The sequence below is a fragment of the Gymnoscopelus braueri genome (genome assembly GCF_963280865.1).
Source record: "Gymnoscopelus braueri genome assembly, chromosome: 2".
NCBI classification, from domain to species: Eukaryota; Metazoa; Chordata; class Actinopteri; order Myctophiformes; family Myctophidae; genus Gymnoscopelus; species Gymnoscopelus braueri.
The window spans coordinates 53,609,791-53,637,626 of NC_137604.1; the positions used below are offsets into that span (position 1 = coordinate 53,609,791).

At 40.0% G+C, this 27,836-nt stretch overlaps 2 protein-coding genes across 2 annotated transcripts; both read right to left on the reverse strand.

The window, feature by feature from the left end:
• Window positions 1-1,533: 1,533 nt before the first annotated feature.
• On the reverse strand, window positions 1,534-14,493 carry LOC308096290 (sialoadhesin-like; the record flags this gene model as incomplete). Its single annotated transcript, XM_080443677.1, has 14 exons — window positions 1,534-2,037; window positions 2,802-3,265; window positions 4,173-4,242; window positions 4,332-4,416; window positions 4,608-4,874; window positions 5,038-5,298; window positions 5,993-6,241; window positions 7,221-7,478; window positions 8,349-8,765; window positions 9,457-9,504; window positions 9,613-9,960; window positions 11,794-12,039; window positions 12,193-12,546; window positions 14,475-14,493. Coding segments are annotated over 14 exons (3,087 nt in total). The 3' UTR covers window positions 1,534-2,036.
• Window positions 14,494-18,540: 4,047 nt separating this feature from the next.
• On the reverse strand, window positions 18,541-27,772 carry LOC308096299 (vascular cell adhesion protein 1-like; the record flags this gene model as incomplete). The annotated part of the gene is made up of 11 exons (XM_080443687.1): window positions 18,541-18,623; window positions 18,717-19,054; window positions 19,792-19,860; window positions 19,950-20,034; window positions 20,234-20,500; window positions 20,655-20,915; window positions 21,462-21,722; window positions 23,305-23,553; window positions 23,651-23,842; window positions 25,109-25,444; window positions 27,532-27,772. 11 exons carry the CDS (start codon window positions 27,770-27,772, stop codon window positions 18,541-18,543), a joined length of 2,382 nt encoding a protein of 793 aa, XP_080299813.1.
• Between the last annotated feature and the right edge of the window lie 64 nt (window positions 27,773-27,836).

Sequence of the window (27,836 nt, forward strand, 5' to 3'; positions counted from 1 at the left end):
CTTTATTTCTGTTGGTTCTATGCATGTTTCTTTCTTTCTTTTTTTCTGTTTGTTTTATAAAGTCAAATTAATTCATAATTTTGCATCATGTCTAAAAGAATATTGTCCATAAAACCTGCTGGTCTATCCTATTATTGTTTTCCAATAAAAATGACACACTAACAGACACCACATATAGTGCCAACATTTTATATACAAAAGTACAAATACAATTATATTATTTAGAGGAGAATGTACAAAGAAAATGTCAGTCATGAGAATATAGTGGATATGATAACAATATAGAGAAATAATAATAAAGTAAAAACATGACATTTTCTTTTCAATCTTTAAAACAGTATGTTTTCCCCCCACTTCCTCCTTCCCACTCATCTTCCTTTCTCCTTACAAATACATGTATGCTAGTAATTTATGTACAGTACTCATGTACTCAGACATGCGTAGACATGGCATGGGACAAGGTCTTGTGTCAAAAACAGCCATCAATAATTATCTGTACAGTCAGCTCCAGCTTTTGTATAACTGATATGTAATTCTCCAATTTTCTCTCAACGACTGCTCTTTCCAACTTCAGACTATACTGTAAGTCATGGGTTCTCAAGATGATATTTATATATCAGTTGAGTTTTCTCAAATTAGCAGTTTTATCATGTCGCCACCCCCCTCATGTCGGGGTGGCGACATGATAAAACTGCTATTGCAGAGAGAAGCTCACTGGATTTTTACCTTAAACACAATGGAACCTAATGGCCTAAATGAGAATTTTTTCTATAAATCTTAAAAGTTATTAATGTGCTATTACCACACTGCGCTTTTTTGTACAAATATGTTTGCACCGCCCCTTATATTTAAATTAACAGTCCAAAAAGTTTTCACTGACTGACTGACCTGGCCTGATCCATGCTTAACCCACATCCTGACCGTTTTGATTGTGTCTATACCATGATATTTGTTTCAATTTAAAAACAATGTAATCAAAGACTTTATGTATAAATGGGTTGCCTTACATCTGTATGGGATTTTTTGTCAGTACTATAGATATTCCTTTTGATGTTTGTATGTATATATATATATATATATATATATATGCGTGTGTATTTATATATTTTTTCTCCTTAAATATGTTCTTATTTGATCTGTTTGTTTATTGGTGTTTGTGCATACAGCATCTCTGTCTGCCCTCTCCTGTACTGAAATGTATTTAAATAATTGAATGATTTATACCACGCCTGGAGGGGTGGAACTGTCTAATTAATGGCACTATATATGTGTCACTGTATCAAACACTCACACTTTTGTATAGCACCTGACGAAGCTCACGGCGAAACGCGTCGTGCTAATAAAATACTATAATGCAGTAGTACTGTAAGTTGTCCATCTGTTCCCTGGAGTGTGCAGTCCCTTCCTTGAATGTCTATTCCCTTTTTTACTATATATATATATATATATATATATATATATATATATATATATATATATATATATATATATATATGTATATGTATATATAGCCGCAATACATATTTTCGGAGGGTATCTGTGCACTTCCTGTTACTTCATTTTGTAGATCTCAGTGATACAATATACAGTAGGCCTACTTAGCAAGACTTTGGTAAATGTGAACTTAGAATCAGCTGTGTTTTCTCCGAGACATCACTCCAGAAGGTTTAGTTTAGGTTCTTGAACAACCCCAAAAGACATAATTATGTATTATTTGCTTCTCCTTCGTCGCAATTCCTCAAGCATGTTTGGGGTATTCCCAACTGCTTTGATTTAAAGGGATAGTTCACCCAAAAGACTTGAATTAATATATTTAAATATTTGAGCATGTTTTTGTGTACTATAACGTGTACTTCTTTTAACAAGAGCCACTTGTTAGTTTTACACAAGTGGGCCAAATTCATGACTTAGATCAAATAAAATGATAAAGTTCTCCTAAAGCAGAATGTAGAATGTGGACGATTGCAGGATCTGCTCTTGTGTTGTATTAAAGCTTTTGTGAAGGGAATCCTCCTCATCTAGACCAGGACTCTGGCTCTGAAAAAAAAGGAATGCCAAAGACCACCAAATTAGAATAAATGATCTGTCTGTCTAATCAGCCTCTATACCAGGGGTCTTCAATGATTTTCAGGCCAAGGACCCCTCAGCTGAGAGAGAGATGTAAAAAGGGACCCCCACTATATATAGGGCATAGCAGTGGCAGCCATTTTGTGCCCATAGAGATTTCCAAAAATATTTGTATTAATTATTGTAAGCCTGGAACCAAGCCATCCAGGCTCCTGGTTTAATCATGACCACCAAGAGCCTGGATGGCTTGGTTCCAGGCTTAGAATAATTAATATAAATATGTTTGGAAATCTCTATGGGAAAAAATGAATTGCTTTCGATCTGTGGCACTACACCACTGCTATACCCTATTGCTTAAAATAGTGTTGCAGATTAAACTTTTTCATAGATTTCATAAACTTGTTTGACAGCACTATCATTGTCTAGCCTTGTGTTGGATTCATGTTAATGTGTATTTTCAGACAGTTAACCAGCTGATTTAAACCCTCAATACTTAGAAAACGTGTACTTGGTCTGCTCTCGACCCCCCCCCCCCCCCATTCCAAACCTCTTTGTCTTATGCTTCCCTCAGAATAGGGATGCGAGGGTTCAAGTGGTTAATGTAGAAAAAAAGTATCAGACTATCAGACAAAGATTTGGCGTCCCCCCCTGTAGTAAATGTGAGGCCCCGGACCCCCTGTTGAAGACCCCTGCTCTACACTTCATTCAGTTGTATAGTGTCTCAGATATCTCACCAGGGAGCAGCATTGGACCTTTTAAATTTGACCACACCATAGTGGACATCCTTCTGTCTCTGGGGCCGTGGTGGTTGGACGGTAGAATGGAGGGGCACTTTCGGGTTCTTAGAGCGAGCGACGTTGACGCTGGAGTAGTGGACATCCTTCTGTCCTTGGGGCTGTGGTGGTTGGACGTTGGAATGGACTGGCGCTTTACGGTTCTTAGAGCGAGTGAAGTGGACGCTGGAGTAGTGGAGATCTTTCTGTTCCATCTGTCCCTGGGGCTCTGGTGGTTGGAGGTCGGAAGTGGAAAAGTAGGGCTCTTCCTGGTTCTTCTTATAGCGAGTGAAGTGGACAGTGGAGTAGTCGACATCAGCTTGCTGGTCCATTGGTTCCTCTTGAGCTGTAGAGGCAGAGCTGCTACTGGCCAAAGGTAAGAAGATCTCAAAGTCTGAGTAGTCAGAGTCAGAGTCAGAGTTGTTCTGAGGGGGGTTAGGAGAGAGAGAGAGAGAGAGAGAGAGAGAGAGAGAGAGAGAGAGAGAGAGAGAGAGAGAGAGAGAGAGAGAGAGAGAGAGACAGAGAGACAGAGAGACAGAGAGACAGACAGACAGACAGACAGACAGACAGACAGACAGACAGACAGACAGACAGACAGACAGACAGAGAGAGAGAGAGAGAGAGAGAGAGAGAGAGAGAGAGAGGAAGAGGAAGAGAAATTGTTATTATTTTCCTTTCCTCAATGAATTCAGCTCCTATAGGCCTAACTTACTTTGAAGACCCAAAGGGTGTTTGGAAGTGTTTGACACTCAACTTTCTGTTTGGGTCATGGAGCAAGCCATTATCCACTAGCAGATTTTCCACTAAGTGAGGTTTCAATTAATTATACTGTTAAAAAAATCAAACTCTGAAGCTATGGGTCCTAATGTAGCAATTTGTGTACCGAGCTGGGATAATAAAAAAAAACGCTCCGCAAACCAGGTTTGCAAACCACTGCACCGATAGAGCTGAGCTCGTTTGGCAGAGCCGTTGTGGCCAGGTCTTTTACGGCCACTGCTCCCCTCCGTTCAGAGAAGCACACCATCGCACTTCACTGTCACGGTAAGCTGCCCTGCATCACAAAGTCCCTCACGCAAGAAGCACGCTCCACTTTGACCACTTCTGACACCAATGTAACGTTTCCAATAACTGGTGGCAGAGACCTATCACCCAGTCAGTTGAACAGGCTTTTTTTTCTCCATAAATAAAAAACGGTGGAATTCAGTGGAACAGTACTTCTTGGGAAATCCTCTAGTGGAAGAATATAGGCTCGCTCCAGGATGCAAAAGGTTACTTTAGGTTATGTGTCAAGCCATTTCTAACACTTTTTGGCTCTCCTGGGCTATAACCTACCTGGACTGTGGTTTTCGGTGGTCGTGCTGGTGGTACAGTGTCAGATAGCTGCCTGGCGGCCCTCTTTCGTCTATTTTTGAAAGAGTACATTTTTGGTGAGTCTGTGTTTTAACAAATTAATTTGGATTAAAGTGTAAAAATTACAAAAAAACAAATTACCTGATCCACCGGAACACAAAGACGGCTATGATGAGGAGAACGACTATGGGGATTCCTGCACCTGCAGCTATTTTTATCCATGACACTGGGGATCAGGTACTCAGTTTAAAACACAGACAGTAAATGAGAGCCTGACTCAAACAACACTTTATGAATCTCTTAACAATACTGAAAAAATAAAACCATTTATTCAACATATTTGCTGATGAAAATATAGTTCTAGCAGTGGATACAGTATATAAGTGGGTAAATGAATGAATATTGGGTATTTGTTACCTATTACAACAACCGACTGGGAGGTGGATTTCGTCCCACCAATTGCGTTTTGGACTAAGCAAGAATAATTTCCACTATCGTCAAATTGAGTACTAGCGATGTGGAGTTCTTTCTTTCCAGTTGCCTCTAGTTTGGTTTTATTCCGGTACCAGGTATAATTGACTGCTGGTGGGTTGGCATCACTGCAGTTGCAAGTCAGAGTCACTGAACTGCCCTGCCTTATTACACCAGACGGACTCACAGACACTGAGGGGTTCTTCGGCTTATCTGGAGAGCAAGGTATAGAAACACAACTCATAAATATTTGGCTGAACATTTTTAACATGTTCATAATACTGCTTCTATATTTGGTAAAACAGTGTATCAACGTAGAATTTACTGACTTATCACTGTTGCCCTTGTATAAATTGAAAATCTTTTATGTACTTACATTGGACATCTATCTCAACAACGGATGAGTTTAATTTTCCAATGTCATTTGAAGATTGACAATGGTAAGTACCACTGTGTTTGGAGCTGATGGGGGTGAATTTATATGTTATTTCTTTTTCCCCCTGCTGTGTTGCGTTCTCCTTGTACCAGGTGTACAATGTTTTCGGGTTGGCATCACTTTCACAAGTCAGAGTCACTGATCTACCCTCCTTTATCACAGTCAGAGGGTTTACTAATAACGAAACCTTCTTTGGACCACCTGCAAAACATAATATTAACACAGATTAACTTTAACCACTTAATACCTATATAGTACTTTATTGTACATCAAAGCTTTAAAATACAGCTTTGTGTAATAATGCATTGTGAGCTTGTAGATGTAACATTTTGGATGAATGCTGGCCTGTTTTCATGCATGTTCACCTGTTTTTGCCGAATGTTCACCTAATATGTCCAGAATAGAGACAATAAGGTTATAGTTTACGTCCGGGTCTGTCCAGACTCATACAGTATTTCGTTGCTGTCGGGTAGAAACCTTGTAATATTTTTTTGTATATTAATGCCCTACTTAGTGTGTCATGCTGAAATAGTGAAAATAGCAGATTCTGCAAACTTTGGACAGCAATCGCAAAACTAGCTGTGTTTTGAAGAAAATGCAAAATGGCCAAAATATTAGGCCAAAATGTGAAGCGGTTTGGTTGGGCTAATCCAGGTGGGCAAGTGGGCAGGGAATGTGAAAGCAAAAATCACTGTGTAAGCACTGTGGTGCAAGGTAAACAACCTCAAATATCAGTGGATTTGTTGCACTGAATAGCCCGGCAAAATCCTTGCATAAATGCATTTAAAAAAGATTTAGGCCGTTCATACCTTGGCATCGGTTAAATGTAAGGTAATTTAATTTAATTAATATTAATTAAATTAATTGTAATTACATACATACAAAATGTACTCACATCTAATGGTGAGAGTTTTTGTGGGACCTCGACCTCTGAGATCATCTTTGACAGCACAGGAGTATTCTCCTGCATCCTTACAGCTGACTGTGTCTAGAACCACATTGTTCTCTGTGCGGTTTAGCTCCTGTCCGTTGTGGTACCAGATGTAGACGTGGTTGATAGGCAGAGAACAGCTGGTCTTACAGGTCAGTGTCACATTCTGTCCTTCTGGGACTGATGTGGACGGAGCAATACTCACCAGCAGGCCTAGAGGGTGCCATACAAATAAATTAAAAAAACTTCATGATGATTATAGTCACACTATTCTGTGGCTCAGTAGAGCACACATCTCTGCCAGGAGGCATGCTCCACCTGCCTCCATCTTTCTGTCTGTCTGGGACATGTGACGACAACATTTTAGGGTTGTGCACATGTATGAAAAGGCATGGGTCAATGGACAGGCTATGATAAAGGATGCTAGTTATCAGTTATGTTTGTACAGGGGCGAACTGGGAACAAAAATCAGTCCAGGACATTAGATGACATTAACCATCCATGGAATCCAAACTGACATAAAACGATAAAGTAGTTAGTACATGTAGCCAAAGCGTATCAACCAGCAGATCAGTCAGTCTATGAAATTAAGTAATACAAATTAAAGGGACCAGCATGATTGGACCAATCCTCTCTTTGTTTTGCACTCCATGCATACAGTAACGTACTGCACAGGCTAACGAAATAAACTCATATTTTGCACACAGCACTATTTTGCACACTATGTGGACAAAAAGATCAAAAAAATAAAGCCTAAGTTATAGTACAAGTTTAATGTAATTATCTACTTCATGTTAAAATGTGTTGTTCAGCAGATGGCTGCCTGAATTTTACTTGGAAGCTCAAGGCATTAAAACGAGCTGAACTCGGTCTGAATATTGAGCACAAAAGAACCTTTGTTCCATTTAATTGCAATTCTTGTTGTGTTTCTTTTTTGTGTGATTTTCTTGCTGTATGTTGCAGTAGCTAATTCTCTTGTACAGTAACTGTATCTTAACTGCTGTGCTGTGCTGCTTCTGGTGACTTAATTTCCCCTGCAGGACCAATAAAGGTATGTGTCTATCTATCTAAACTAATCACAGTCTTTATCCATCTGTATGCTGAGTATCAGGACACAGTCACAACAAGCCATATGATTTCAGATTCAATACATGATGAACAGCACAACTTAAAAAAAACTTTTTTTACTCACATCTGACGGTGAGAGTTTTTTCAGGAGCTGTGACATCCTCTAGACCTTTGACAGCACATGAGTAGTTTCCTGCATGCTGACTGCTGACTGGGTCTACAACCACATAGTTCTGTTGGCTCTCTGTGTGGTTTAGAACCTGTCCATTCTGGTACCAGATGTAGGTGGGGTTGACATTCAGATCACACTTGGTCTTACAGGTCAGTGTCACCTTCTGTCCTTCTGTCACTGTGGACGTGGGAGTCATCATCACCTGCAAGTCTAGGGGGTGCAAAAAACAAACAAGCAAAAAAAATTCATGATTCTATAGTCACAATAGATATATTAATGTACTGCTCTGATGTGTGTATTTCCTAGATGTTAAACAGAAAATGAAAACTGTCTGATACAGCATTACAGCACCATCAAACTGCGTTTCTCTCTCTCTCTCTCTCTCTCTCTCTCTCTCTCTCTCTCCCTCCCCCCCCTCTCTCTCTCTGTCTGTCTGGTGCACGACACTTGCACGTCTGTCTGGCTTGGACGTGTTCTGGCACCTTGGATTTTATTGTTTTGGATGGTTTACTTTGTGAACTTTCTTGTGGGCAGTGCTGGGTCCGTTACATTACATAATGAGTGAAAAGGTCATCTTTATTCATTACTCGCTACTATTTTCAAAAGTAATATTATTACTATACTTGCCAACAGTAACTAGTTACAAATACTGGTTATATTACTTTTCTGTTACAACCAACAACATTTGTAATTGCATCCTTTCTCCTCAATATTCTGACTTTGCATGTGCACCACTAGCAGTGCACGTTTACCACAAGCAGTGGAGAAACGCATTACTAGTTATGCGTTACTAGTAATGCGTTACTAGTAATGCGTTACTGGCCAACACTAATGTCTGGTGCACGCATAATACTGTAGGTGTCGAGTCAATCAGAAGTGCTTTACCTACTCAGAGTCCATGTCTGTCTGTCTGTCTGTCTGTCTGTCTGTCTGTCTGTCTGTCTGTCTGTCTGTCTGTCTGTCTGTCTGTCTGTCTGTCTGTCTGTCTGTCTGTCTGTCTGGCAGAGATATTTTCCACGCTGATGTGAGTATTTCCTAGATGTTAAACAGAATGAAAGGAACCCCCAATGAAAAACTTACCTGTGACAACCAACGAGACTCCAGGTTCACCAGCAAATTTCCCTTCTCGTATGTTGGTTATGAACCTGAACATGTAATCTGCTGAATCAGTCTCTCTCAGGTCTTTAATGGTCAGGGTACAGCTGCTGTGTTTTTTGACACAATGGTACTCCACACGACCTGCATACTGAGAGTCCTGGTACAGATCCACATCCCATTTAGTGAACCAGAAACTGTTTATGATGTCGGCTGTCACTGTGACAGTGTCATAGGCAGGGTAAGGGTCACGGTCATGAAAACGGTCATAAGGATTAAAACGATGATTTGAATACGAAGTGGATCGGAAACTGGATGGGTAACTGTAGGTGCATCTTATTTTCACCGTTGATCTCTCAATGGCGCACAAAGGAGGAGAGGTGTAGGTTACTCCCCATTCACCTGTAACACAGAACATATCATTATCATAATCATAAAATCAGGACAGGAGATGTTTCTTTGCTTGCCCACATTGTCAATGTGACAAATAGGATCTGGGTCTTAGTACTATGGTTACGATACGATAGTTTTGGATAATGAGGCTTTGGACTTCTCAGGACAGTTAGTGGTGACCTGCATCATTGTCTACATCTGTAGGAACCCACTGAGCATTTTTCGGGCTATTAGAAGTCTAAAATATGTCTAAACAGTTAGGCTAAAACCGGGTTATAACTGGTCTAAAAGAAAAAAAAACGTTTTTTCAACGGCTAGGTTTAACAACGTCATTTCAATGGTTATATATAGACGGTCTATATATAGACGCTTAAAAAACAGCTAATCAAAGTAGGCTAAGCCTAGCCGTTGAAATAACTTTCACTTTTAGACCAGTTATAACCCGGTTTTAGACGGACGTCTAATAGCCGTCTATGGCTCACTGGGAACCAATTCGCTCGGAACCCCAATTCTGGATGGCAATGCTACAGTATGTGTTCTGGAGCTACAGTGAAGAGCGAGGTCACAGATGGGGCTAGTTGAGAAACTAACCTAAAGTATTTTTGTTTCATTTGTATGCTGAGTATCAGAACACAACTAAATAAAAGTGTGATTTGAGATTCAATAAATAAACATCACAACTTAACAAAAACCTACTCACTGCTGCCGGTGAGAGTTTCTTCGGGACGTCTGACTTCCTCACAGTAGTCTAGTCGGAGCCAAAGAAAAAGAACATTCATTCACTACTCTTATGTGTTTCTGTACATGTGACAGTCAGAATTGTAGCAGGTAAACTACTCCCCCATGAAATAATTACCTTTGACTATCAGTTTGACTCCAGGTTTACCTGACCATACCATTCCTTCTACGTTTGTTATGAACCTAAACATGTATTGTGCTGAATCAGTGTCTTTCAGGTCACTAATGGTCAGGGTACAGCTGGGGTATTCATCACAATGGTACTGCACACGACCTGCATACTCAGAGTCCTGTTTCAGGTCTACAGGTTCATTAGCATCATCTGGTGAACCGGTTTTACTAAACCACAATCTGTCTGTGACTTTATAATCCTTATCAGATGGGTAACTGTAGGTGCAGTAAATGTGCACAGTTGATCCTCTACTGATACACACAGTGAGAGAGTTGTAGGTTACTCCCCAGACAGCTGTAACACAAAACATATTCATAATCATAAAGTCATTATAGGACAGGAGATTTATTTGAGAGGGACAATATATATTAATGAACAATACAATACATAAAAAAACAGCACAATACAGTGCAATTAAGAAGCAGATGTTTCTTTGCTTGCTAGAGGCCCCCATTATTAGTTCATGAGACAAACAGGATGTTAAAGGACGACACCCATTTTCAACCTGTCTTCATATAATTGGTTCTCACTAATACTCATTATAAAATGGTAAAAAAAAAATCTACTTGGTCTGTGTCTCAGAGGAGGGCTGTGGACGGTTCAGAAACCCATCTACCAGTGACATCATCGATTGGGAATCCAAGCTAATAGAAACTGCAGGCTTTCTATTCCTGGAAAGTTAGCGTGCTATAATGGAAGCCGCTGTTCTCGCGTTAATAACAATCAAAATTTTTAAAATGAAATCTTGTTTGAAATTGTTTTATCTGTCTAACGATGATGTCACTGGTGGAAGGGTTACTGAAGTGTCCACAGCCCTCCTATGAGACACAGAGTGAGTAGATTTTTTTTTTTATGACCATTTATATGAAGATACTGTAGGTTGAAAATGAGTGAAGTCGTCCTTTAAAGATGGTGTTGGATACTGAGGCCGTGGACTAACATGAACTTTCACCATTATACTGTAAACGCTGTGTACAGTATAATGCACACCACCTACGTAGATGCACTGTGGTGCGATAGTTTAGCTAACAACACTGTAGAGCTCAAGACCCTGATGCTAGATAGGAGAGTGTGGAGGGCAGCGATCCAGGAGTACCGAGTTGGGGTTGGCTAGACCGTTCTCTCGCATCGCATCGTACACACTGTACACACAGACCACACACACCTGTTCACTTTCTAGCACTAAACTACTGCCTCAGTTCAATGAGCTCAAAGTGAAGAAAGTTCAGTCAGATAACTCATGAATAGATTGAAAAACCTTTTATATTTACTTTATATGCATGTGTGAATATTAACTTTCATGTTATAGGCTATTACTCCTATTTTTTCTTTTTTGTGTGCTAGGCCTATGCCCCATTTTTACCCCAATTTAGTCGTTGTGCCAATTGAATTCCTCCCCACACACATTTGTGTGTTGTCACTGCTGTTGCAACCTACTGATTCACCCGCCAGATGCACCACGAACCCACAACCTTTTTATTCCTACTCAGCACAATAGAAGATAACCATTTAAGAGCTGCATATATCACAAAACCCCCCAGGGGAAACAGAAACCACAAGGGCAGCAGAGCCCACTGGTGGTGCTGGGGTGGTGCTGGGAGCAAAGTCAGCACATATCAACCTTCAGTGACAGTGAGAGGAGCAACACGTGAGGTGAGCTTAAATAAACCACCAAATAGTTCAGCTGCTTGACACATCAAAGTTACATAAACCACAATAGTGTTGCACGTGCGTGTAAACTTCTCGAGTAAAGCTGCCTAGGTCACAAGCTACGCATTAATTTGCAATATGCTATATATTATGCATACAGTACATTCTGTAGCATAAGCATAGGGCAACATTTTTTACCTTACCTTTGACCTTGACATAATAGACAAAATTATTCTTGGACTAAGAGGCAAAAGTTAAAAATATCTGTATATTCAGAGATGAATTCTAAAATTAAAGGCATTATAATTTTGTGCTCAAATGAATTCAGGTTGAGTTTTTATTATTGATTTTATTTTCTTGTCAATGCTTTTTCTTTTATTATTATATCAAGTCAATTCAGAGGCAAAGTGAGTGTGTGTGGACTATTTTTTATCAGGACAATGCATGAACAGCACAAGTTAACAAAAATCTACTCACATGTGACGGTGAGAGTTTCTACAAGACTTTTGAGATTTTCGTGACCTTTGAGAGCACAGGAGTAGGCTCCTGCATCCTGACTGCTGACTGAGTCTAGAGTCTCATCCTTCTCTCTAGTCTCTTTTAGAAGCTGTCCATTCTTGTACCACATATAGGTGGGGGTATCATCCCAACAGCTGTTGGAACAGGTCAGTGTCACCTTCTGTTCTTCTGTAACTGTGGAAGTAGTCATCGTCACCCGCAGGTCTAGAGGGTACCATGAATAAATAAAAAACAAAATTATGATTGTAGTCAAAATAGATGAATACATTGACACTGATGTATGTTTCTGTTTAAGTTCAACACTACTTGTGACAGTCTGAATTGTACCAGGTAAACTACTCCCCATGAAAAAGTTACCTGTGACTCTCAATTTGGCTCCATAGCGACCAGTATATATCCCACTCCCATCTGGTTTGTTTGTTATGAACCTAAACTTGTAATGTGTTGAATCAGTCTCTCTCAGGTCTCTAATAGTCAGTGTACAGCGCTGCTGTTCGTCACAACGGTCCTCCACACGACCTTCATACTGAGAGTCTTTTTTCAGGTCTAAAGGTTCACCAGCCTCCCTAGTATACCAGAAACTGTCTGTGACTTCATAACCTTCGTTGGATGGGTAAATGTAGGTGCAGCTTATCTCCACAGTTGATCTCTTAACGGCGCACATAGAACGAGGGTTGTAGGTTACTCCCCAGCCATCTTGACCCTGTATCACTGTAACACAGAACATATCATAAGCATAATCATACATTTATTAGAGGACAGGAGATGTTTCTTTGCTTGCTAGAGGGCAACATTATTAGTCAATGAGACAAACAGCATCTTAGTACCAAGATGGTGTTGGATAATGAGGCCTTAATTGGACTTCTCAGAACACTAAGTGTTGCATTGTCTTTGAACTTTCATTATACGGTACACTGTAGACACAGACCACACACACTTGTTCACTAGAGAATAAAGATATAATTTCAGTCAGATAACTAATTCAATAGATTGAAAAACATTTAATGTATAATATAAAATGAATACAAGTGGATATTATATTTGCTCTTGGCATTCAGGCTCTGCTACATATTACTCCATACTCAGCACATTAGAAGACTACCATTTAAGATCAGGGAGATACACTTTGATCAGTTTTCCATTGAGAAAGGTCATTACATTTTGTATACAACATCTGACACTTGACATGATATCACATCATCACATCACAACAGCTCCTCACATGTCCATCTGAAATACAGAGAATGAAGCAAAAAACATCTAAAACCTTTAATAAATATAAATGTACAATACCTGGTACAGTCAAAAGGAAGAGCACAAATCCACGTGTTGCTCCTCTAACATTCATAGTTAGGCCTCTCCTCCCGGTTGAAGGCTTCAAAGGTTTTAAAACACATTAGCTGGTGGATAATAATGTGGAAAGAGGAAATATATAATAATAATAATATAAGTTAACAAGATCATAACAGCGATGCTCTCTTCTCTGTATATGCTCTATCTTTACTGTGTCATTGTACTCAGTCTAAATGATATATAATATTTGAATTAAAAAAAGGTTTAATTAAAAATGTTTTATTTTGTTGTCTAAAAAAGAGTATACTTACTGAGTATGCTGGCAACTTGTAAATAGGTTGATTCCACCAAGGTTGATACAATTATAGGACAGAATTTGACGTCCACGTCCTTCCTCTTCATAGCAGGCAGAATGACGGTAAATCACCAAGTTCAACAGCAGAACCGCAGAACTCATGTTAGTGAGTTTCCTGATAATAATCTGTGAGAAATATTAACGTTTGTGTGTGTGTGTGTGTGTGTGTGTGTGTGTGTGTGTGTGTGTGTGTGTGTGTGTGTGTGTGTGTGTGTGTGTGTGTGTGTGTGTGTGTGTGTGTGTGTGTGTGTGTGTGTGTGTGTGTGTGAGAGAGAGAGAGAGAGAGAGAGAGAGAGAGCTAGAGCTATATATAGAATCTCTATATCCGGAAAAAATAACTAATGCCATAACCTATAGTTAGATCACAAGATAACAGCAAACACAGGAAATCATCACCGTGTTGATGTTTCATGGTTTTTAGTGAGAGCTTGTCATGAATTGCAGAGTTGGACATTTGTTGAAACTCTTTGCATTAAAATAATCTAATAACCATATTTCAGTCTATTAGTGACAGGCTGTGGAGCAATTACAATTTACAATGTACACATTTAGCAGACTTTCTTTATCCAGAGCGACAGTAAGCAAGGTAGACACATCAATCTAGGATCATTGGTAAATCAAGAACCTTGCATCAGTCTAAACACAACCTGTATTACTACTGTATATGTTGTGCTTGTGCTATGTTCAGACACATTTCTTTAGTTATGTAGGTTCTCTGCATTTGAGTCTGCCTTTTTAAACTTTATATACTGTATATCATGTGTTTTTTCTTATTTTTTTTATGAAGTAAAATTAATTCATAATTTTGCATCATGTCCATGTACTGTTGAACAAGGCCTGACCTGTCAGGATCTGTCGCCTCGTGTTTTATTTTGAAGTGACATTTTATTGTTTCCTGTCTTGTGTACTTATGGGTTTTACTTTACAGTTATGTACCTTTATTTTGTAGTGCCGTCCTAGTGTTTCCTGTTTTACTTATAGTTACTGTTACCTGTCTTCTCACCAGTCATTTGCAATAGAGTACAGAAGTCCTGACGTCACTCGTTCATCCCCTGGTTCGTAAGGTAATTTCTCTATGGAGAATAACATTGGGTCATCTTAGAATCGTCTCATATAAGAATTGTGGTCCAAAAATAAACAAACTGTCTCTGCGATATTATTGTCAGGGAGGAGGTTCTGTATCGTTTATGATAGTCAGTCACTTATATTTAATACAGTCTGTTTCTGGCGAAAATGTAACTAATTCGGCGGAACTAATTTGTTTTCTCACCGTTAGTTGATGCTTCATATCCATAAGAGTCAAACCACCGGGATCATTTGTTTATTTTTGGAACACAGTTCTTATTTGACGCGTTGTTAAACACGTCTATGGGAATTCAGAACGGGGGTGGAAAACCGCGAACCAGGTAGGATGTGTAAATTACGTCAGACTTCGGTGCTCTATGTTGTTCACTGTGTCTTGCTTAGCCGTAGCCAATCATGTGTTAATGTCCTTGGTTCTCACCTGTGTCCTGTTAGTATGTGTCTATTTAAACCTCCCTGTGTTAGCAATTATTTGTTAGTGTGCCATGTTGTCACCTGTAGCCAGTGTTTGTTGTAGTTTCCTTGATTCCCTGTATCTTTAGTGTCATCTCAGTATAGTTTTGTTTCCTAGCCCCCGTAGTTTGCTTCCTTGTGTTAACCTGACACATGCTGTTTAGTCATGTGCAAATAGATACTCTGTATCGATACTGAGTTTGGTATCGATACATTCAAGATTTTTTTTTTTCACAATTAGAATACAGCTTCCCTTTTATGGGTAATCCTTAATCATTTCAGATGATTCCCCAAGAACCAGTGTGGCACTTTATTGTTGCTACATTGCTGCCAGGTGTAGGAAAAGGTGCAAAAAGAAGTGACCAATTTAAGATCTTTATCTTTAAGAAAGTGCAAATGTGCACCTATTTTGGTATCATTTATATCATTGAGATTTATTATAATTTGTTTTCCCATTTTATAATTTAATAGCATTTGAAACAAACTTGTTTTGTTGTACTCTTATTTGCGTTTATAACAAGCGCCAAGCATCCGCCTTTGAAATTGAGTCTATATAGGAAGTGACAGTTCATATGAATGGCCTGTAGTTTCTCTTTTACCCCTGCTGGTGTCAGAAGAAATAACTCTCAATGCAAGTGGATGGGTTTTTGCCGAACTTTAGACTTGATTTTATTACCTTAATAAACATTGTCACAAATACTATATTTCCAGTCGCTAGTTTAAAGTCTTCTTTCAATCACCATGATATGCTCTTGATTGGCAAGCTACCCAACCAATAGCATTAATTTCCGGTTGCGTAGGATATGACGCGATATAGAAAGATTTTGAAATAGCTGAAAAATAGGCTTCATTTAGGTCTGTAGAGTCTAGTGGCATAACGCTGTCCATTCTTTTTACTGTCAATGGTTTATAATGTATTAATGGCCGGTATGTGATTAGCCTTCAACTGATTTTTTCTACTATTTTGAAAAGTCCCATACCCAAAAATCGTCACAAAAATATTGGTATCAGAAGAAGGTTTTTTGGTATCGCGCACAACACAGTCGCTGATACTCAGCACGTTAATCTTATGTACAACGCACTGATATTCTTCTTGGCACCTTATGTCTAACCTCATGTACATACTGTGAGTCCCAAACGGCTCATAATCTTTTTATGTCTAATGTATTCTTTCATATGCCTTTAGATCCTTTGATTCATATTGACGACTGGCAGGATTTGCCTTGTAAGGAGGAGTCATGACAACTCTTTTAATTGAAGCTTTGATTTACGGTACATAAACAAAATAATACCGCGCATAATGTCCCACAACATAATCCCATCCCAGCTCATTCCCATATTCAACTAATAACACCAATAATAACACAAAATAAGAACTGGGAAATGCAGAATCAGATGCTCTTATTGTGGGTTTGGACGGGAGGGATAGGTCTCTCACATTGAGTCATCACTAAACTACGTTTGAGAGGATTTTATTTTTCTGAGCACACTTACAGTATGCAAAGATGAGACATTTATTGCAGATTGCATAGTTTTTACGTTGTGGCTCCAGAGGCGAGCTGTCTAGAAGAAATTATTGATTGATTGAGCCCTTAATTGAACATTAATTCAAAAAGGATAAAAGCACAGTTTCCATTGTGGTCCTTTTAGGGAAGGGAGGCAGGGAGCAAGAACACAATAACAAAGACAAAGACAAAACAACAAAAGACAAACATGAAAACAAGAAATAAAAGAGGTGTGTTCACATGATAGGAAAATAAAGACAAACAAAAACCAACAGAAAATAAAATATATACTTTCACATTAACAACTAACAAGAAACAGTATCTCTTTCAAGATCTAATTGATTAAAAAAAGGGTTTAAAATTAAGTCATATTATTGGACAACAAGCTTTTTAATGAGAATAAAAAAATTTGAAAAGAATTGATCAACTTAAGGTTGATCAACTCGCCGAGTATAAAAAAGGGATTTTTTCCATATTGCTCTTGAAACGGCAGGGCACAAAATCAGTGGAACTACCTCTGGTGGAATACCTGTGAGTATCACTAACCTTGGAAAATTAGTTACTTAAATATTTGGGTGCTAAATTATTACTGATCCTGTAAACTAAACACAATATAAATGTGGATACCTACTCTCTGTTTGTGTGTGTGTCTGGTTAATCTCACAAACCACTGGAGCAATCAGCCTCAAATGTCTTGTGCATACTGCGGCCTGGTATTACTGCCACTAGGCCACAGAAGTACCTCCACAAAAAAAAAGAAGCTTTTTTAGATTAACTTTTAAATATGAATTTCATTTTTATACCAGCTTTGGAGTCATAGATAGGTCATATTAGACGATTGACGTAATAGATGACTGCCGTCACAGGCCGGTCACCTGAAGTCTGAGATCCACATTGAAGCCATGCTGTTCCCATATGGAGGCCAAGATTCACATGATTAGATTTGTTTAGTTGAAAATACATAGTTTTTGTCAAGCGGCATGTCACACAGCAGTTTTTGCTGAAACATACAGTAAATCTGGCTGTAAATTGAAATTACGGTTGCTGTCGCACCCATTGGGCGTGCACTGGACTGAGAATACTGGACTTGGAACACACTGGGAATAGGAACACAGATGCAGTAGGCCTAAGTAGATTGACTTTGACATCTTTATTGATAATAAAACATATGTAAAATGACATACATTGTCATACCATTATCAAATGGATAGACTCAAAAATGCCAGCGGCTTATTTCCATTGCAGTCCTTTCATTATGTAGCCTATGTACAAATTATGTTGCGTTACATGATGTGATGTGTATGTGTGTAATTGCACTTAAGTCCACACACCCAAAGGTGCCAAAAGTGTCCTACTGCATGTCAGTCCAAGCACCCATACAGTAGGTGCAGGAAAATGTCCAATGGTGTTCACAGCTTTGAAGCCATTCAGAAATGTAGCACCTTGGAACTTGGGAAAGCTATTGTATATCTTGTGACCGTTACAATCTTAGCTGGTTTCTAACCCCTATGGTTATGGTTTGGATGCAACATTAAAGGCTGTTTAGTAGCCATCATACTCTCGCCCAAGGAAATGCTGCACTTTGCACACATTGCATTTAGCATCTTCCTGTCAGGGTGTGAGACAGGATTGTTGGACCCAAGGAGACAGATCCTGACACTTCCAGGGAGACTCTCAGATGTCCCGTATAGACAGCCACAAGGTCTTGTTTTGGGATATTGGCTCCCTTGAGGTGATGCAGAAAAAAATATGTATGCATGTATTTCCCTTTTTTAATTATTATTATTATTATTGCAGAAACCTGTTCGCTCCACTGCAGGTCTTTTTTGCAGCATAATTCCCAGAATTGTATCAGTGTCACATCACATAATACACACTGAATACGAAGAGGACTGGGCACAGGTGGTGGCTTCTTTTGGAAAGTGATGGAGAGGACCTTGCATTTCGTAACATTACTTACTCATCAAAGCTGTCAAGCATTCCTTTTATTGTTAGTTTTGCACATGTCGGCTAAATTCAGGACTTGGAGTAGATAAAATGAGAAATTTCCACGTAGAAAATTGCAAGATCTAGAATCCTCCTCATCCATGAGTCTGGCTCTGAAAAAATAAACACATCAAAATAGAATAAATATCAGTCTGGTGTAATCAGCCTCTCTAATTTATTCAGTTGTAGTGTCTCAGATATCTCACCAAGGGGCAGCATTGGACCTTTTAAATTTGACCACACCATAGTGGGCATTCTGTCTCTGGGGCCGTGGTGGTTGGACAGTGGAATGGAGGGGCGCTTTATGGTTCTTAGAGCGAGTGAAGTGGACGCTGGAGTAGTGGACATCCTGCTGTCCCTCCGGCTGTGGTGGTTGGGCGATGGAAAAGTAGGGCTCTTCCTGGTTCTTCTTATAGCGAGTGAAGTGGACGGTGGAGTAGTCAACATCAGCTTGCTGTTCCATTTCAGCTGTAGAGGCAGAGCTGCTACTGGCCAAAGGTAAGAAGATCTCAAAGTCTGAGTCAGAGTCAGAGTCAGAGTTGTTCTGAGGGAGAGAGAGAGAGAGAGAGAGAGAGAGAGAGAGAGAGAGAGAGAGAGAGAGAGAGAGAGAGAGAGACAGAATCAAAAATAGGTATACAGGGTTAGAGGGTAGCACAGGTCCAAAAAAAGCACTCGGACCAAAACTGACCTGTGGGTAATTGGACTGGTCTGAACGGACCCGAGGAAAATTCTAAATGATCCCACTGGACCTAATCTCTCAAGAACAGATTCAGAATAAAAACGAAAAATGCTGGCGGCGCTGTTTTTCCTTTTATTTGACGATGGGTTCCCAGATTGCACTGGGCCAGGTCCGAAACGGACCCGTGGATAACTGGACCCGGGCCGAAGCGGGAGCGGGGAAAACTGGCCCCAGTTCCTAACGGGCCGAGGAAAGTTGTGAACATGGACCCAATGCTCATTTGATGCCAATTTCACCATGGCATTCTGAATGCCATGGTGAAATTGGCATTAAATGAGCATTGGGTCCATGGTCGCATTCAGATTAGCCGAATAGCCGTGTCGTTTGTCGGTCACCTCGTGCACCGCGGCGTGCGCTCTGCTCTGTGTTGCAGACAGACAGAGCACATTTTCGCAGACTTTAGGCCTCTACCATCCGACCCATGCCCGAGGGACAAGTCAAGATTTTTTATCCAACCTGGCTCGGTTCTCGTTTCTGGGCAGACCCGTGCTACCCTCTAGGGTAAGTGTCAAACAGTTTGGCTCTCCTGGGCCATAACCTACCTGGACTGTGGCTTTCGTGGTCGCACTGGTGGTACAGTGTCAGGTGGCTGCCTGGAGGCCCTCTTTCGCCTATTGTTGAAAGAGTACATTTTAGGTGAGTCTGTGATTTAACAAATTAATTTGGATTCATGTGTAACGGGAAAACAAAAGTTCATTACCTGACCCACCGGAAGACAAAGACGGCTATGATGAGGAGAACGACTAAGGGGATTCCTGCAGCTGCAGCTATTTTTATCCATGAAACTGGGGATCAGGTACTCAGTTTAAAACACTGACAGTAAATGAGAGCCTGACTCAAACAACACTTTATGAATCTGTTAACAATACTGAAAAATGGGCAGAGAAAACCATATATTCAACATATTTGCTGATGAAAATGTAGTAGCAAGTGTATGTAGCCTACAGTAAGTGGGTGAATGATGAGTAGTTGGTTATTTGTTACCTGCTACAACAACAGACAGAGAGGTGGAATTCGTACCACCTATTTTGTTTTGGACAAAGCAAGAATAATTTCCACTGTCGTCAGGTTGAATACTAGTGATGGTGAAGTTCTGTCCAGTATATTTTGACTTGGTGTCATTCTTGCGGTACCAGGTATAATTGACCACTGGTGGGTTGGCATCACTGCTGCTGCAAGTCAGAGTCACTTCACTGCCCTGCTCTATTACACCAGACAGACTCACAGACACTGAAGGATTCTTCGGGGCATCTGGAGAGCAAGGTATATAGAAACAGATAAATAGTTGGCTGAACATTTTTAACATGTTCATAATACTGCTCCTATATTTGGTAAAACAGTGTGTCGACATAGAATTTATATCACTGTTGCCCTTGGGTAGAGTGGAAATCTTTTATGTACTTACATTGGACATCTATAACAACAAAGGATGAGGTTAAGTTTCCATATTCATTTGAAGATTGACAATGATACGTCCCACTGTCATTGGAGCTGATGGAGGAGAATTTAAAAGGTTTTCCTTTTTTTGCCTGCAGTGTTGTGTTCTCCTTGTAAAAGGTGTACGATCCTTTTGGGCTGGCATCACTTTCACAAGTCAGAGTCACTGGACTACCCTCCTTTATCACAGCTGAGGGTCTCACTGATAATGAAGCATTCTTTGGACCATCTGCAGAACATCATATTAACATAGATTAACTTTAACCACTTAAATCTGTGTACTTGATTGTACGACAAATACTGAAAATATCAGATCTGCAAGCTCACAACGCTTTGTGTTATGATGCTATTCCCGAATGTTCACCTTTTTTGGCCAATGTTCAGCTAATATGACATGTCCAGAATAGGGACACTAAGGTTCATGTGGTTAAAACTAGAATACTGCATTGTGGTTGTGTGCATCCGCTAACCAGCTGCAGTTTACATCTGTGTCTGTCCAGACAAAAAGTATATTGCTGTTGTCGGGCAGAATCCTTTTATCTCCATATTTCAACGTATGTTTTTATTCTTCGTATATTAATGCCCAACTTAGTCATACAAAAGTGTTGTGCAGAAGTAGTGAAAATGACTGATCTACAAGCTCACAACGCGTTGTATCAAGACGAGTTGTGAGCCTGTAGATCTGCCATTTTTGTGAAAGTGGTGTCCATTGAAAGTGTTTTTTTTCTCCATTTCCTGGGTTAATTGTAATTACAGACATGCAAATTCTACTCACATCTGATGGTGAGAGTTTCTGTGGGATGTGGACCTTGGTCTCTGCGACCATCTTTGACATCACAGGAGTATTCTCCTGCATGGTGACTGCTGACTGGGCCTAGAACCACATAGTTCTGTTGTCTCTCTGTGAGGTTTAGAGCCTGTCTGTTGTGGTACCAGATGTAGACAGGGTAGATAGGCAGAGAACAGTTGGTCTTACAGGTCAGCGTCACATTCTGTCCTTCTGTCACTATGGAAGGAGTAATCGTCACCAGCAGACCTAGAGGGTGCCATAAAAATAAAAATAAAAGAAACATCATGATGATTATTGTCACAATATTCTGTGGAACATTTAATATGAAACTCCCCGCAGGGGACACTGTGGGCGCTGGGGGGCGTGTTCTCTCCTCCGCGTCATCAGTGCCCATACCCTAGGTGGGGTTGGCGAAAGGGCCTTTCTGTGTGGAGTTTGCATGTTCTCCCCGTGTCTCCTAGGGTAGGTACCCTCACAAAAACATGCAGTAATCCTGGTTACTATACTGCCTCCCCCTGGCCAGCCGGGGCGCCTGATGGAGGGGAAGGGAACTGGTTGGAATAACGTGTTCCTTCCACGCGCTACGTCCAACCAGGGAAACTCTCCTCTGTCAGGTGACAAGAAGGTCAGTTGGCTCTCATGCATTGAAGGAGGCATGAGCTCGGCCCTGGCCTCCCAGCACGTGCCTACCCATGTAAAATACACACTCCCATCTACATTGTTATAGCATAACCCTATAACATGATGTGAACATGCACGGTACATCATTATCAGACTTAATTTTATCCTTCAACATCTTGTTTATGCCCCAAAATGACTAGATATACAGGTTGTGTAGCAATTTGTAGCAATTGTAGAAATATTAGACCTAAATTGTCGAATGTTTAAGCATGTTCTAATCATCTATACTTTACTTAAAGACATTTTACAAATACTTTTACCCCTTTTTAACATTTTGGAAAAAATTACACCAAGGTGCCCACCTATCCTGTTACCCAGTAATGTACTGCACACAGGCTTATGAAATAAACTCATATTTTGACAGCACTTGCATTTTTGCACTCTATGCAAAGAATATGAGGACAAAAAGATATATATATATAAAAAAGAAAGTTACAGTAATAGTTGGATTTGATAGTCAACTTCATGTTAAAATGTGTTTTCCAGCAGACACCTGCCTGCCTTCAGCTCAAACAAAGAGAGGAATTGTACTTGAAGCTCAAGGCATTCAAATGCGTTACACTCTGGGTTGGGCAGTTAGTATTGAGCACAAAATAACCTTTGTTACATTTAATTTAAATTCTTGTTCTAAAACAATAACAAAAGCATCTTGTAAATGTTTTAAACTTTCAGACTGATGAAGGAACATGATATAGGCATTGAGGATGTGTTAATAAACTAAACTCACTTTTCAGCTGTATTTTGTCATTGATGAGGTAGGTGTTCAATGAAATTAATGAAATATGCAATCAATCAATTAATGTATTCTTATAATTTATTTGGTCCTGCATAATGCAGCTTTTTGTAGAGGGTGTATAATACTGTTTTATACTATTGTTATGCTGTTTCTTTTTTGTGTGATTGTTTTTAACCTGCTGTATCTTGCTGTTGTAGCTACTTCTCTTACCCTGTAACTGTATATCTTAACTGCTGTGCTGCTTCTGGCGACTGTATTTCCCACGCAGGACCAATTTTGTGTCTATCTAAACTAATCACAGTCTTTATTCATTTGTTTGCTGAGTATCAGGACACAGTCACAACAAGCCAAATAAAACTATGATTTCAGATTCAATACATGAACAGCACAACTTAACATGAATCTACTCACATCTGACAGTGAGAGTTTCTTCTGGAGCTGTGACATCCTCAAGACCTTTGACAGCACAGGAGTAGTTTCCTGCATGCTGACTGCTGACTGGACCTACAACCACATAGTTCTGTTGGCTCTCTGTGTGGTTTTGCCCATTCTGGTACCAGATGTAGGTGGGGTTGTCATTCAGATTACAGTTGGTGTTACAGGTCAATGTCACATTCTGTCCTTCTATCGCTGTGGAAGTAGTCATCGTCACACGCAGGCCTAGAGGGTGCCATAAATAGGAACAATTCAAAATAAAATGATGATTGCAGTCACAATAGATTAATTATGAAAAAAAAACGACCAATGAAAAAGTTACCTGTGACAACCAACGTGACAGGTTTACCAGAATATTTCCCTTCTCGTATGTTGGTTATGAACCTGAACATGTAATCTGCTGAATCAGTCTCTCTCAGGTCTCTAATGGTCAGGGTACAGCTGCCGCCTGGTTGGACACATTGGTACTCCACACGACCTGCGTACTGAGAGTCCTGGTACAGATCCAGAGGTCCTTTAGACGCCCATTTAGTGAACCAAAAACTGTTTATGATGTTGACTTTGACATCACGTTGATATTGATAAGGATAATATGAATTGGATGGGATACTGGGCGGGTAGATGTAAGTGCAGCTTATTTTCACAGTTTCTTTCTTAATGGCGCACACATGATGATAGTTGTAGGTTACTCCCCAGTCATCTGTAACGCAGAACATATCATAATCATGATCATGATCAAAATCATAAAGTCATTATAAGACAGGAGATGTTTCTTTGCTTGCTAGAGGCCCACATTATTAGTCAATGTGACAAACAGGATCTTAGTACCAAGATGTTGTTAGATAATGAGTCCTTGGACTTCTCAGAACACTAGTTGTTGACCTGCAGCGTTGCCTATTTCCATAGGAACTGCTTTGCCCGGTTTCTGGGAAGCAATGCTGAGTGACCGACCGCTAAAGTGAAGGGGGAGATCACAGTTGGGGCTAGTTGAGAAACTAACCTACAGTCTTTTTATTAATTTGTATGCTGAGTATCAGGGCACATGTCACAAACCAGATAAATGTGTTATTTGAGATTCAAACTAGAAAAATGTGCTCCTCGGAGGAGTCGGAGCACATGCATGTCTCCGCATGGCCAGGCAGTAGTGATGTGCGGGTCGGGTTTTTTCATGACCCGCCCCTCCCCGCCCCGCCACAGAACCCAACCCGCCTCAACCCACCCCGCGAACCCATATATAAATCTATGGCTCAACCCGCCCTGCGACCCGCGGTGGGAAAAAAAATATACGATTTATATGCTCTTTTAAGTACCCAAAGTCGCTTTAAATGTCTACAGTAGCACAACATTGTCATGGGCTAAATAAACAAGCATGTTGTTCAAAATAGTTCTTTTTTTTTTTTTTGCGTGTGAGAGCGGCTGACCCGCTCACCCGCAGCCCGCATAATTGCCTCTGAAATCCTGACTTGACCACCCGCGCCGCGGGTTGACCCGCGGGTTACGGGTCGGCCCGCTCATCACTACCAGGCAGCTTATTGTGGGCCAGCAATGTTTTGTTGTTTTGAGACAAAACATAAGCATCACAACTTAACAAAAACCTACTCACAATTGCCGTTGACAGTTTCCTCCTCACAGTAGTCTAGAGGATGCCATAAATAAAAAAATAATAAAAATCATGATCATTCGAGTCACAATAGATGAATTAATGTATTAATCTGTGTGTTTCTGTACCTGTGACAGTCAGAATTGTCCAAAGTAAACTACTCCCACATTAAAAAGTTACCTTTGACAACCAACGTGACAGGTGGACCAATATATTTCCCTCCTGGTACGTTTGTTATGAACCTAAACCTGTATACTGCTGAATCAGTGTCTCTCAGGTCTCTAATGGTCAGGGTACAACTGCGGTCCAGTTCATCACAATGGTACTGCACACGATCTGCATACTCAGAGTCCTGTTTCAGATTCACAGGTCCATCAGTAGCTGATTGAATAAACCAGAAACTGTTTGTGACTTTATAATCCTTATCAGATGGGTAACTGTAGGAGCAGTAAATGTGCACAGTTGATCCTCTACTGGAGCACACATCATGAGAGTTGCAGATTACTTCCCATTTAGCTGTAACACAGAACACATCATAAACACAATCATAAAGTCATTAGAGGACATGATATACTTTATTTGTTTATTTGAGAGGCAATATATATTAATGAACAACGCATTAAAGATGGAGTGCCATGATATTTTTCAACCCTAAAACCTGATAATAAGGTATTATTATTATTTAAGGATTTTTTTCAACAAAAATAAAGTGTACAGTAAGTGTTAAAATGTAGTTTTTATGTAGACACACCCACCAGTTCATTAAGTATACCTGGTTCTCACCTTAGCACCTCCTCCACCACCTTAGCACCACCCACCTGTCCTAGTCCCTCCTCCTCCTCATGCAACACCTGTTGTGTTATGATAATGAGGGGGAGGGTATGGCTTTGTGATGTCACTAAAGCGCTGTTTCTCTATTGGCACGTTTGACCCTCAAGGTTTCAGCCTCCAGGAAGAAACTCCAAATAGTCAGAGAAGACATAAAACACCATAAAAACACCACCGGGGGGCTTAATGAAGTTCTATCAACCTCATAGACACATGAAAAACAGAAAAAGTGCAAAAACATGGCACCAGCTCTTTAACAAAACAGCACAGTACGGTGCAGTTAAGAAGCAGATTTCTTTGCTTGCTAGAGGCCCCTATCATTAGTCAATGAGACTAACAGGATCTTAGTACCAAGATGGTGTTGGATAATGAGGCCTTGGACTTCTCAAAACAAGTGTTTGTCTGTCATTGAACTTTCACCATTATATTGTACACACACACAGACCACAAACACCTGTACACTCTCAAACACAAAACTCCTGTCTCAGTTCAATGCAAATTCGCTTTGTGGACGATACATATTTCAGATTATGAGCTGCTTGACACATCACAGTTACATAAACCACAGTGCTGCATGTGAGTGAAAACTTCTAGAGCAGGGGTCCTCAACAACAAATCTTGAAGGTCCACAAATACGTTTTTGAATAAGGCTAGTGTCCGCACATGCACGCGCGTTTTTTTCGCGGATTTTGGCGGATTCGGGTACTTTTTCCCCCGTTTTTGTTACTTTATTTCGGTTTTTTTAAATTATAATTTTCCCAGGGTCCACAGAGAGGTGTCCCGCGGTCCGGTCATGGACCGCGGTCCGCCTGTTGAGGACCCCTGTTCTAGAGTATAGCTGCCTGAACTAGCTCACAAGCTAAGCTACACGTCATTTGCATAAGTTGTCTATCACACTATCTGTGACCTTGACCTTCAATACCACAGATCCATATACCCCCAACTCACACACACACAAGCGATCGCAATATATCTCTCTGCCTGGCCAAGACATTTTTATTTTTCAGGAAGAGCTAATTAATCATTCTTGGACGAAGAGGTAAAAGATGTGTATAATCAGTAGATGATTACATTACATTGATGAATTCTAAAATTAATTGTTGTGTAGGGCTCAAATTAAATTCAAGCTGAGAAAATATACAGTCTTTTGTATTAATTTGTATTTTGAATATCAGGACACATTAACTCATTGAGTGCCATAATTATTAATATCTATTTCTGGCCATTACCATTTTTATTAAAATTTAAATTTTAGTAAAACAAAAGTGCTTAGGAAGCGAGATACAGCCTTTTTCAGTTATAAGTTAAACAAGGAGTGGATGGAGCTGCTCTTCAGATAATGATATCTTGGGTTCAGGAATTAGTTTTAATTTTTTTTTCAAAAACACGTGAAACACGTTAATGGCACGTTGCACCATAGCGCTAAAACACGTGAAACACGTTAATGGCACTCAATGAGTTAAGTTGAGAACAACACACACACCAAGTTGCTTGACTCTCTTGTGGTGCAGGGAATCCAAAGGCCCAAACAGCACGTCCATAAAAATGAAAAAGGAGTCCTGCATCCACTGATTTCACCTCTGCATTGACTTTACATTTTTTCATCTTGTCAACCATCTTTTTTCTTGTCAATTATTTTTGTTTATATTATATAAAGTCAATTCAGAGGTGAAGTCAGTGTGGGCGGACTACTTTTATCAGGACACAGTCACAAACAAGAATACATCTGTAATTTGAGATTCATGAACAGCGCAAGTTAACAAAAATCTACTCACATCCGACGGTGAGAGTTTCTTCATTACTTCTGAGGATGAGATCTTCTTGACCTTTGAGAGCACAGGAGTAGGCTCCTGCATCCTGACTGCTGACTGAGTATAGAGTCTCATACTTCTGTTTTGTCTCTTTTAGAGCCTGTCCATTCTGGTACCAGATGTAGGAGGGGTAGTCAGGCCATTGACAGTTGTCGTTACAGGTCAGTGACACCATCTGTCCTTTTGTCACTGTGGTAGGACTCATCGTCAGCCGCAGGTCTAGAGAGTGCCATGAATAAATAAATAAAACACAAAATGATGACTGTCAT